The sequence below is a fragment of the Thunnus thynnus genome, chromosome 8, assembly GCF_963924715.1.
Source record: "Thunnus thynnus chromosome 8, fThuThy2.1, whole genome shotgun sequence".
NCBI lineage: Eukaryota > Metazoa > Chordata > Actinopteri > Scombriformes > Scombridae > Thunnus > Thunnus thynnus.
In genome coordinates, this window is record NC_089524.1 from 5,558,757 (window position 1) to 5,571,253 (window position 12,497).

Here is a 12,497-nt window from a genome sequence, read left to right on the forward strand (position 1 = left end):
CTTCTGAAGATTTTGTGAATTAGAAGTAAAAGGTTTATTGTTTCTCAAATTACCACTTTAAAAGTGATTCGCCCTCAACTGTTTGCTCCTTCTGATTAGTGATGCAAAGGAAAACATCATTTTCCAAACCCTCAGTGGAGCAATGCTGCACCAGGGCTTCATGTTTTGCAGTGGAAAGTGGAGTTTATATCCAGGTACTGGATTCATAATGCAGATGAGTGAAACTGTAGTCGAGTTGATGAAAGCGGAGTAATTGATCTGTCTGGTGGTGCGTGGGTTGCCAGGTTGGGTCTAAACCTCCCTCTCCTGCAGGGAATTCAGCCTGTTTGTCTTTGCCCTGTTAACACACGACTGCTCTAATTTCAGTTGGCCTGTAATGTGATGAGTAAAGGTGTAATTGACTGTGGTTTTTCTCCACAAACCCCCGCCCTTGCTCATGCATGCTCGCACACACACACACACACACACACACACTCTCTCTCCCTCTTCTGTCTGTCTCTATTTTTCTTCTCTTCCATACCTGCTTCTCTTTCTCTCTCTCTGTCTTTTTCCCTCCAGGGCGTCTTAGCAATTCCTTTATTTGAGTGTTTGCGGTTGGCAGGAATGTGCCGGAGTTTCAGTGTTTGACAAAGTCGTCCACGATAATGAGAGCGTGATGCTCATAGAGGGGGCCGGTCCGTCAGCTTTCACTAGTTTGTTCAGTAATTTATCTGAAATCTGAGGCATAATGACGGTTTACCACAGAAGTGATTAATCAGCTGCATCAGAGTGTTTCACTGTGTTGATGCCTCTGAACAAACAGCAGTGGACCAGGCAGCAGGGTTGGTGTTGCATAGGGCTCGCTGTTTTGGCTTATTAAACTTTTTTTTTTGTAAAAGATCTTATAGGACATCAAAAGATCATTATATGCTCATTATCTTAAGGTATCCCAGCAGAGAAAAGGAAATAAAAAACCATACGTAAGGCTCATTTATTGAATTTGAATTTACACATTCATACACAAACTTCTCTGCAGTTTTCAGTGACTCTGGTGGATGGGGTTTTCTAATGGGGAGGACAGCTCAGGTAATTATAATAATCCAGGTTGAGGACGATGTATAATTTCTGTTATGAATACTGTGACGACCCTCTTAGAACAGACTCCGAGTCCTCTACCTGCAGGAGCCTGGTTGTTGGGTCGTCAGGAGGATTCGGCTCACCTGGACTTCCATATAAGCTGGAGGCAGTCCAGTCATTTGCCCTCTTTCCCCTCTGGCTTCCACTATGTTGATTTTGGTTGTGTTTAGTTTCATTTATCTTTAAGTTATGTACAATAAATCTATTTTTAGTTATAACTCATGTGTGGTCTCCCCCCTCCTCTTTGTCCAGCCTTGAGCCAGGTTGTGACAAATTGGGGGCTCGTCCAGGAATTTGAACCCGGGGACCTCTTGCAAATTCAGAATTTAAATACTATGAAGACCCTCATGTGAGCTGATAAAGGAATTTAGTATATTGTCAAATTTTGTATATTCTGAAAAAAAGAATAAACAAAACTGATATTAAAAATTGAAAAAATCTAAGAAAATTTGCTGTATAGTAGAATTTCAACAAATCTTTTTACATCCTATCAAAGCCGTAACTTTTACACATAAATGACAAACATCAAGACTGACGTTAAAATTGTCCTGCTAGTGTGTCTCGGATCAACTGCATTCATATTAATCAGAGCATATCTCTGATATGATCATCAGCAGGTGTTAGATTGGTTGATATATATATATATATATATATATTCTTAAATGGATAATTGTTGATCAAAAAATGGTCTCTTACTTAAAAAACAATTTTGCATTATCTAATGCCAAATAACCTGAAAATGTTCATATTATAATCATATGAAACAGGAACACAAGCTAATCTTTTCCTCTCTGAAGCTCTAACCAGCAAATATAATCTTAAATTTACTGAAATTAGCATTAAAATTACAATCATTTCAGCATTTTGCTTCTAAACTCCTAAGCAATTGACTTACTCTCCTTTATCCGATTGCACAATACAACTCTACACTCTTCAACTACTGTGTATATACATCTTAATGCCTACATATTATCCTGTATAGAAGGCCATGCAGGTATGTGGAGAGAGGCCACGGCTGAATAAATGTAGCTCATATTTATACATCTGTCAAGACACACACCGACACTGTTATACGTGAACACACACACACACATGTGCAGAGAAACATTCCCCAGTCTCAAGCATGCATTTCAGCAGGCCTTGTGTGAGCAGGAAAGAAATGAAACCACCAAATGCGGCGCATATATCCTGTACATTTAGAACCTTTTTTAAATGGATCGCTTTTTTCGGGGTCAGGATATTTTCCTCGTCGGCGGACCCCCAATGCTGACAGAGCCTGGCTGGCTTCCCAGAACAGAACAATATCTGCCAGGTTGACCGAGGGGCCCAGCAGCCACCCCCCCCCCCCCCCCCCAGCAGACACACACACACACACACACACACACACACACAGTGATGTACACAAACGTCTGGCCTTTAAACCGTCAGCGCTCAAGCCCTGCCTTACATAATGACAGAGAATGGAGGCATTAAGGCAATTTGTTTGATTTAAGCTGTCAAGGCATCCTGGACCCTGCCCCTCTCAGCTGGTTTTGATACCCGGTGTGTGTGTATGTGTGTGTATGTGTGCACCGCAGACCTCTTTGGTGGAAGAAAAACAAGAGGAATGGACAAGTTCACACACAGACAGCAGGACAGAGAGAGAGAGGAGGGGGTTCTCGCTTAGGGAGGTAGCAGCATGAAATACAGTTTATGAAGTCTAGGGAATGCGAGCAGTGACAGAGCAGGAGGAGAAATGAACAAGGAAGGAAAAGGTGGAGGAGAGGAGGAGTTCCGCAGTGACGGAAGAGGAAGAGATGAAGGTGGACCTGAGGGAGCTGGGGGTTTACATTCTGTCTGGCGCTGACGAGGGAATCGGTCTCGTTCCCCTCCCCTTCACTGAACATGAAAGCAGGTATTGTCTGTTTTGGGTTTCAGGCTTCATCAGGAGCCGACATGCACCGACGCTGACGGCAACCGCTCCTGACCTGAACAACCCTGACGTGACACATTTTGTGTTTGCTGTCCGTTTTTACAGAAAAGAGAAAGATAGAAAAGAATATAAGAGAACAAATGAAAAGGAAAGAAAATGATCGACAAAAGCAGTCGACTTGACAGGTGACAGTTTATACGTCGAGACTAGTCGATCCTTCAGATACATTTTACATACAGGATTGAACTAAACTCATTTATATTTAGTATTTAGGACGCTATCGAAAGAGGACGCCCACTGTTTAATATATAAACTGTGTCCATTTATATTTTGACATCCACTGAAAATTTTAGAGTAGTGATTGACTTTATAGTGAAAAGGCCTCGGTATCATTTACATTGTTTGATACCAATCACAAAAATTCAATATCTCACTTTGAGAAATATCAACAAGTTTTCCTAGAAACTGTTTTTTATTCAGAAATGCTAAAATGCTAAAGGAATAAACACACCGGCAGCTGTACAAGAACTCTGAATTGGTCTGAATTGGCAAATTTTTCATATAAACTCCTGCAGAAATATGTGACTTTAAACATTTTTGCTCAAATTTCAGCTCCACTGCATCTGACACATCGTTTTATCATTTGTAAGTGTTTGCACTGGTGTTATTATATATATAAATATGCAAACTGAATTTCCCTCAGGGACGAAGAAGATTAAGTGAACCGAGTTGATTAATGAGTCGCACTTGAACTCTAGAGATGCAACTGAAAACGAATTGCTTCGGGTCAACATTCACTCTGAGATAAATAATGGTGCAGCTATGTGAAGCTCATAATATTTAGTTTCCATTGAGATTAATTCAGAGAGGAGTTTTATTTAATTTTTGAGGTTTGTGGAGTTTTTGGTTTGGATTCAGTCGTGCAGGTGTTGCTCTTACTGTGTCCGCCCCTTGTGTTCGCTGTTATAAACCTGTATTAAAGCTGTAGAAAACGTCATTATGTAACGTACAGTATGTGTCAGTGTATTAAGTGTCCCCTCTCTTACTCCTTTTAAAATGATGTAAATGAAAATGCCAGAATGCAAAGTAAAAGTGTGAGTGCAGCGTCACAGGTAATTACACCGAGCAGTGGAGTGTAATTGAACCTGATCAAACCTGCTCACTGTGTGTGTGTCGGTGCGTGTGTGTGTGTATATGGACTACGAGTGGAATAGAGGCCCAGTTGTTCTTGGTTCCCAGTTTGAAATAAGGGGTCTTTATCTGGCCGTGCGTACAGCGCCGGCGTGGAAGCACTAAAGGGCCACAGCGTTTCCTCGGTACAGACGGGGCTCATGCCTCTCGCTCCAGGTGTGGTGACCACTAACCGGCAAGGCTTTTAACCGTCACGCCTGATTTGGTGCCTGAGGCCAACCTGGCACAAACACACAAGCAGCGCACACAGAGCGAGCAAGCACACACTCACACGCACGCACACATCCATTTCTAATTTAAACTTAATTTCCCCCCAAGTGTTCATTAAGTTACCTCCCCCTTCTTGGCCCTCAACCATGGAAACAGGCATTCTGGGAGTTGGAGTGTTTAGTTTTGAGGTATGAGCTTTCTGATTGGCTCTGATGGACTCCAGAAACAACACGTAGTCCGCCTCCCACCTTCTTTTAGGGGGAGAATTTGTGGATTTTATGTGTGAAATGTGACCTTTTAATTGAAAGAAATTTTTATGTGGTTTAACTTGTGCGTGACCTTTTGACCTTTTTTTTTTTTCAGATTTCTTCATTAAAAGTCGAGTGTTACTCAGTTTGCATTACTTTATGTTACTTTTACTTTGGAAATATCCTATATAATGATTGAAAAGGGCATCTCTTAAATTAATTTGAAAATATGAGTCTTGTGCTGAAACAATGAATTGATTATGAGAATAGTTTAAGTCATTTATCAAGAAAACAGATATTTACTGGTTCCAGCTGCTCCAATGTGAGGCTTTTCCTGTTGTGTGTCATTCTAAATGTAATCTCATTACATTTTAAAGAATAATAAAAAAAAATTCGAGCCCTCACAGGAAAAAACGATAGTAGTCGACTCTGATCGCTGACGCTACCAGAACCTCAAAATTTAAATGTGGAAGACACGATCGGTGGCACTTTTCCAGTGTAAATACGGCAACGTGCCAGATATAGAAGATTCAGTAAATGAAGCCAATAAAGACAAAGTCCATTTAGAACATTGTCAGCTAAGCTTGAAGCCTTTTGGGATGAAATCCAAGTAAAGTTTCAAGTCAATCGAGACCGAAGCGAGTCTTGAGTCCTCATTAACTGAACGTATTTCAGTCCTCTGAATGTTGACTAGTACATTCTTTTAAAGCTGAGTTAATTAATGATTTAGATTTATTGGTATTTTATCAGGTCAAAAATTGAGACTGTTTTTTGCTTTCAAGCCTCAAATCAAATCTTTTCTTTAAGACTTTAAATCTGACTCTAGTCCAAGTCTCAAGTCTTCAGCTTTGGTCTCTGCTACACTGGATTAATTAAATGACTGATCATGTTAACATTTATCTCCGTCTCTTTCTCCCTCCTCTTCTTCAGATCTCCTTCGAGTTGGCCGAGTACACGGCTAACGTGGACGGCGTGGGAACGCTGCGTCTCTTGGACGCCATAAAGACGTGCGGTCTGACCAACAACGTGCGATTCTACCAGGCCTCCACCAGCGAGTTGTACGGCAAAGTCCAGGAGATCCCTCAGAAGGAAACCACACCCTTTTACCCTCGCTCACCTTACGGTAATACACACACACACACACACAGCATATAACACAGATCCATGTGGAAACACACACACACTCACATGATTACCTAACGTTTTTCTACCTTGCGCCATTCGTCAGACGATTGAATATGACCATGTATGGGCACACAAACACACAGATTGCTTGAGACCTCTGCAGCAGCACTTTTTTCCTTGTATGAATGTTTGTATGAATGTGTGTGTGTGTGTGTGTGTGCGTATGTGTGTGTGTGTGTGTGTGTGTGTGAGTGAATAGAGGGGGGCTTCAGTGCTCAGAGCACTCCACACACCCCGAGGCCAAATGTCTGACTGAAGACTGGAGTGGCTCTCACTTTAACAAAGACACCTTTATATCCACTCAGCACTCACTTTCAACACACACACACACACACACACACACACACACTCAGAGAGGTTGTACACGTGTGTGAGCGATCAGGTTTCATGTTCTCTGTTGTCTAAATGCTCTCCCTCTCTGACACTTTCCCCATCTGTCAGCACTCAATCTGAGGCTGCATGGGAGGTGCATACCATCATGAGGAGGGCTGCTCCTCTATTAATTAGACTCGGGAAGGTGGGAGGTGGTGGTGGTGGGGAGGGTTACCATGGCGACCTCCCTTCACCTCCAAGTGTACATCCTGACCTACGGCTTAATCAACAGGCGCCTCCCTCAGCTCGCTCTGGTATTCCCCTCATCACAGACGAAGGGAGGAGGAGGAGGAGGAGGAGGAGGAGGAGGAAGGTTGTGAGAGGAAAAGAGGGGAGAACTTTCTGTACAAGCCCGCTTTTGGTCAATCAGAAGGAGACTGCGGTGAATGTTCTTGACGGTGAAATATGATATGTGGTACTTGCTGTGTTCAAATATGACATGTAGCGTAGTTACTGCACCAAATCTTTCTCTCTTTTATGGTCTTTCTGTAGCTTTGAGAAGAAAGGATCCCTGTTTTCTCGCTGTTTAGATTGTCATCCTGTTAGATTCAACAGTAGCTGGGTGAAGATTTTATTTGTTGATGGAGTGAATAAAATCATCACGTCGCCTTCAATATCGGACCCACAAGTGTGAAAAGCCTGCTCGTGCACGGTTACAGTCGATAGGGGAGTGACTGCACATCTGAATGGACTGTTGGGTTTTGTGTAAAGTGATATATCTTCTTTTTTTTCTGTGTGAATGTGCCAAAAACAACTGTCCTAATCTGTTTCTGTCTTGTTGTTTCTTGTCTTCCTGTGTCACTCTCGTCTTTCCTCTCAGGTGCCGCTAAGCTGTACGCCTACTGGATTGTGGTGAACTTCCGAGAGGCCTACAACATGTTTTCTGTCAACGGGATCCTCTTTAACCATGAGAGCCCGAGGAGAGGTGAGAGCGTAGCACGGCAACGTAACGTCAACCGCCAAAACCGTGGTTGTTTTTCATCCCTAATGTGGGAATCGGGTCGTTGTAGCATCCGATAGTGATAGAAGAGAAAAGGGAGTATACGGGGATGTAAAAACATTCATTTAAATTGATGACTCCTGTCAGCTAACTGATTGTAATGATCAGGCAAGGCTTTTAGACTAGAATAAGGCTTTTAAAAAAAAAAAAAAAAAAAATAGGGCAAATAAGGATAATCAAGGGTTTTTAATTGGTAAACACTGAAAAAATGCAAAATAATGGAATTAATACTCAAATGTTACAATGCATTGCAACAAATTAAGATATTCATGAAATCAAGGCTAGTTTTTGATGACATTTACGGTCTGCATGTTTTCTAAATTAGCAATTTAACGTATTTACAGTCAGTAATCATCTCTATATGGACACATAGATAACCTTGTCTGTCTTTGATTTGTTTTCTATTATGTTTCTGACGAAGAAGCTGCTCGACAAGTGTTTGCTGTAGTATTAAACTGCACTTGTTGAGACCACCGGTAATTACAGATGTCACCAAAATCAGCCTTAACTCAAATCTTAAGGATTACAACTTTAAAGGAAATCAAATCCCACTCTGAAGCCACAACACAGCATCTTATGTAGTTCAAATGTAGGCATACATCATATAATTTAACATAGTTCCATAAATACATCACACGATATCAACAATAACCATCTCATGGTTAATGTTATTGTGATATTGAAAGCAAATAATTTGAAAAAAAGTTTTTATCAGATGGTCTATTAAATCATTTATTTGCTAATAAGGAACAAATGTTGACATCATTCACACAAACCTCACAGTAAAGCAGTGAAACAGAATTTAAACCATTGTTGGATTGTGTAAAAGTATTCAATTACATGCTCTATATAAAGTCATATTCATTCACCGGTGGAGCCGGGTTTCTCACAACTAGTCGACACACACACACACACACATACACACACACATTCTGACACATAGTGAGTGGGTTGTGGTCACATTTTTAATATGTGCTCTGAGCCCTGAGGGTCGCAGGCGCTGGTCTAACCCAATTTACACGCCACCGCGACCCAAAATGAATACCACATGACTGCATCCCTAGCGCTGCAACCCAGGTCGGTTGCTCAGGTGTTTATGATTTATCCCCTAATGAAGGCCCTGGCCACGACCCCAGACAAGGTCAGGGGTCAGCCAGTAAACCCTAATGGGTTACTACATATAGATAGGTGTGGGAACTGGTGTAGTTTATTGCCAGTTCAGCAAACATGGTTGTGTTCACCATTGAGGTCTTGTAATGGAGAGCGGGTTGGTGGAGACGAGTGGGGAGTGATTATTGAGGAAGTGGAAACGAGTAGAAAGAAAAGGGTTGGGTGACAGGAGGAGGGATGGAGATAAGTAATAATGTAATGATCTAGTCTCTCAAATCTGAAGATCTGTTTTGCATTTTGAAGACATCACCTCAGGCTTTAGAAGGTTCATGCTGCAATTATTTTTACAATTGGCCTGTTATTTTCTCAATTTAATTGTTTTATCTAAAAAATGTCCATCATACGTCACAAGTTCCCGGCACTCATCGTGACAAAACCCAAAAGTATTCAGTTTATTATCACAAAAAACAAAGAAACCCACAAAATATTCCCATTTGAGAAGCTGGAATCACTGAATTGCCATTTTTGCTTAAAAAAAGGCTCAGTTCTGAAAATTGTTACTGATTAATTTTCTGTCGATTGACATATCAGCGAGTTTCTTTCAGCTTTATTTCTCTGTCTTTTTTATAGACTTAATTAATCAATTAATTGCAAAAATATTGGACGCATAATTATAAAGCGATAAAGAAAAGAAACACAAGTTGCTGGCCTAGAAATAAACTAGCGGACTGAACGAGCGGCCCTGTGAAACTGTGAAATCAGAGATGCTTGAGTCCTTTTTCCACACATACACCCAGAATGACCTTATAAGGGTAAAGCTCGCTGCCCACCCGATAACGCGTCCTAAAACCTTTTTGGTCCTTGGTCAGCTCTTTCTCATCTCTCTCTCTCTCTACTCTGCTTCTATCTTTTCCTTTTCCACCACACACACTCTCTCTTTTGCTCTTTCTTCCTCTCTCTCGCTTCATTCCATGTCTTCCTCCTCCTTTTTCTCCACAGTCAGCATTTCTCCAGCAGGCCATCGGGTTTACTCCTGCCACTTCTATTCTCAGATTACGGCTGTTGTTGCTCATAAAGCAGGAACGCTGCGCTGTGATGTGGCCAGATGTCCCACGGCTGCCTTCGCCTTGCACAACCCGATGTGGCGCTTGTGCTGGCTGTGTTGGCCAGTGTTTACCCAGGCCCCCGGGGCCTGCCATGACCCCGCCGCCGCTGCCACATGGAGGGGGCGTTTGGCTGTCCACTCTGTCACCCACAGGACGGCTGTAGAGGGAAGGAGTTGGTGCTTGAGTGGCAAAACACCCCCATGGCACATTTTTTCATTGTAAGGGTGTGAGGTTGTACTGTAAAGCATGCAGTGTGACATATATAACTACTACTGATACATGTTCCTGTACGGACAGACTATAGTAGTAGTTACAGTATATAAATGTCTAGTTTGTCACCAGTGATAGGTATAAGAAAGTATAACTCTATGCAGTACATAAATCCAAGCTTTTGAGCATTGTGTACATTTTCACTACCAGAAAATATACTGTAAGATGAATAACATATACTTAATATGCCAACGTACGTATTGAACTCTCTTATTGTCGAGTTGGTGTTTCATTATGAGACACCACAAAATGGAAATAAGGGACTTGAGAGAAGTGTTACGCCGTGCTGCAGTTACTCCAGCAACAGCTTTTGTAAACAAAAACATGAGCTGAAAAAAAAACAAAAAAATGATCTTTTTTATCACATCTGCTCCCTGAACTCACACATAACACTGAAAGTGTTAGCACCTTCTTTAATGATATTTCTCAGTGTCAAGAAATTACATGGACATGAGAAAAAAGGGGTTATCAGTTTTGTGATTTCATTGTTTGTTTTTCGAGTTTTATGTAATAGTGATGGTAATGAAATTAAAGCAAATGGAGGAGGAGGAGGAGGAGGGGGGGGGATGAGGAATGACACGTTACAAAGGTCGGCAGCTAGACGCTAAGATGTTAGCGTCATGTTCAGCACCTCAGCCCCTAGGTATCCCATTGATTTGGTGATTTTTATCTATTAATTGAATAATAAAAGAAACACCAGTTTTTTTTTCACAACGACAAGCAGAGGATTTTTCATCTCTCTCCTCTGTTCTCAACCACACCCTTTGTTCCATGTTTTTGAACACTATCCCCGCATGTGTTGAGATATTTGTTGAAATAGATAAAGTGTTATTCACCACCTGAGTGCTTTTTCTTCCGCCCCTATAGAGCTACTTGTACCTTTCGATAATTAGTCATTAATGAGGGAGTAAGTTCATGATGTCAGTATCAGTGGGCCTTACATCATCACTTCTCCGCCCCTCTCCCACACACAGGAAAGGCTCTGATGTCATTGTCCCAGGGTGCCAGTGGATGTGTGAGTCTGTGTTTGAGAAACAAATAGATGTTTGCCTTCATGAGGGAGTTTTTCCCTTTAACAACAAACTCACTGAGACTTGCTCTCATGGCATCTGCCAAAGTGACTTACCAGTGGCCAATCATCACCACGGCGCGGTGTGGCGTGGTGTGATGTGTCACATAAGACAGTCTGGTGACTTCTGGGAATGGCTGGAGAGGGAAGAGTGAATCTTACCAGCAGTTTTCCTCAGATTTACCGTCCCTCTGTAGGATTCAACAAGGACCTCTCTCTTACAGAGCCCAGGATGACTTAATCCCAGCAGGAATGCGTTTCTGGTTTCTCTTACCGTTCTCGTAAACACCTTACCATTCAACCAATAAACAGCCGATCTACATTGTTCTGCACTGAAAGGTCGGAATCGGACAGTCGGGAAGGAAAAATAACCCGGTGGAAATCCAGCGTGAAGAAAAGCAAACAGAAGCCCGCATCTGCCGGCCGGTTCACACCGCGGCTAGCTCCCTTCTGGTTAGCTTAGCTGTTAGCCATAACAAACAGCCCTCACACTGACTCTGAAGAGGGGGATTAGCGTTAGCAGGGGTGCTAAATAGACTCCATATTGCTCTGACATATGAGACAGTGCAGTACTCCACAGTCTCTTGGCAAGAGTGATCAGCAGTAAAACCTGTGCAAATAACCAGTTCATATGTTTATTTGGTCATTATATTCAACAAACATACAGCACCTCAAAGTCCCCAAAAATCTCATTTTGACAATATGAAAGAAAACCCGAGTTTAATTTATAGTTATTAGCAGTATGTTGATCTAAGGCTCTGTTGTAAATCAGAGCAGTAATATGTTTTGTGTCTGTATCCACCATTGCTACTACTGACCAGCTCCAGTTGTAGGCTAATCCCCTGGTTTATTTGGGGAAGTCCCATCCATCTCTCCACCCTGAGAGCTCTGTGGTTCACGCTTGGCAGTATAGAATAATATACTGTTATGTTAGGAGAAAAGACCAGTTAGCATTGGGGAAGTTAGAATAGCACTGCCAAAGTCAATGCTGCCCCTTCAAACACACACACACACACACACACACACATACAGCTGCTCAGCCTCTACATGCCTTGGCTTCATCTTTCTGCTTTTGTTGAGGTTGAGCCCAAAAGGTCAGATCGCATGATAGATTTGTAAAAGGATATGTTTTCCATTTATTGGAGAGGTTATTTTCAAAGGAAACCTTTTTAGATGGGAATGACTTGGTCATGGGGTGTCAAGATGCGGGTATCTCGTAAGACAGAACTCGGCATGGAGTGGGCACCTTTTTTTTTTTTGTTTTTCGGTCTTTCATTGCATTGGGCGTCGATGAGAGAAGACTGAGAGTGTGAGCAGCCTAAGAATCAGCTGAACTGTGGCCAGCTGATGAGCAGAGTCTGACGCCTCACCGCGGAGATGATGACAGAGTCCTCGCCTTCCTCCCATGCCTTCCAACACCTCATGTCACGTGCCTCACCGCCTACCTTGGCTATAGACACGTCACGTGAGCGTTGACGTCTCTATCTTCACTCGTCTCCGTGGCCGTCCTCAAATCTGTGTTTGTTTTCCTATATCCCCATGGTAACCAAGAATCCTGTTGACTGAACGCGCTCACTTTGAGCGGCGCTAATTGCACCTAGAGATGAGGGCGCCCTGTCCTTTAAACCTCTGCCAGACCCAGCCACAGTCCAACAGGAGGACAACCGAACCCCGAAACGTTGCTGTTGCACTGGACAGCGTGTCAGTA

General features: G+C 42.4%; 1 protein-coding gene across 1 annotated transcript in view; it reads left to right on the plus strand.

Annotated features, from left to right (window-relative positions):
• The window catches only part of gmds (GDP-mannose 4,6-dehydratase), a 198,313-nt gene that overhangs the window by 61,446 nt on the left and 124,370 nt on the right, over window positions 1–12,497 (plus strand). The window contains exons 5-6 of the mRNA XM_067596208.1: window positions 5,608–5,800; window positions 7,055–7,159. Of these exons, the coding sequence (XP_067452309.1) occupies window positions 5,608–5,800; window positions 7,055–7,159 (298 nt within the window). The remainder of the gene's footprint in view (window positions 1–5,607; window positions 5,801–7,054; window positions 7,160–12,497) is intronic.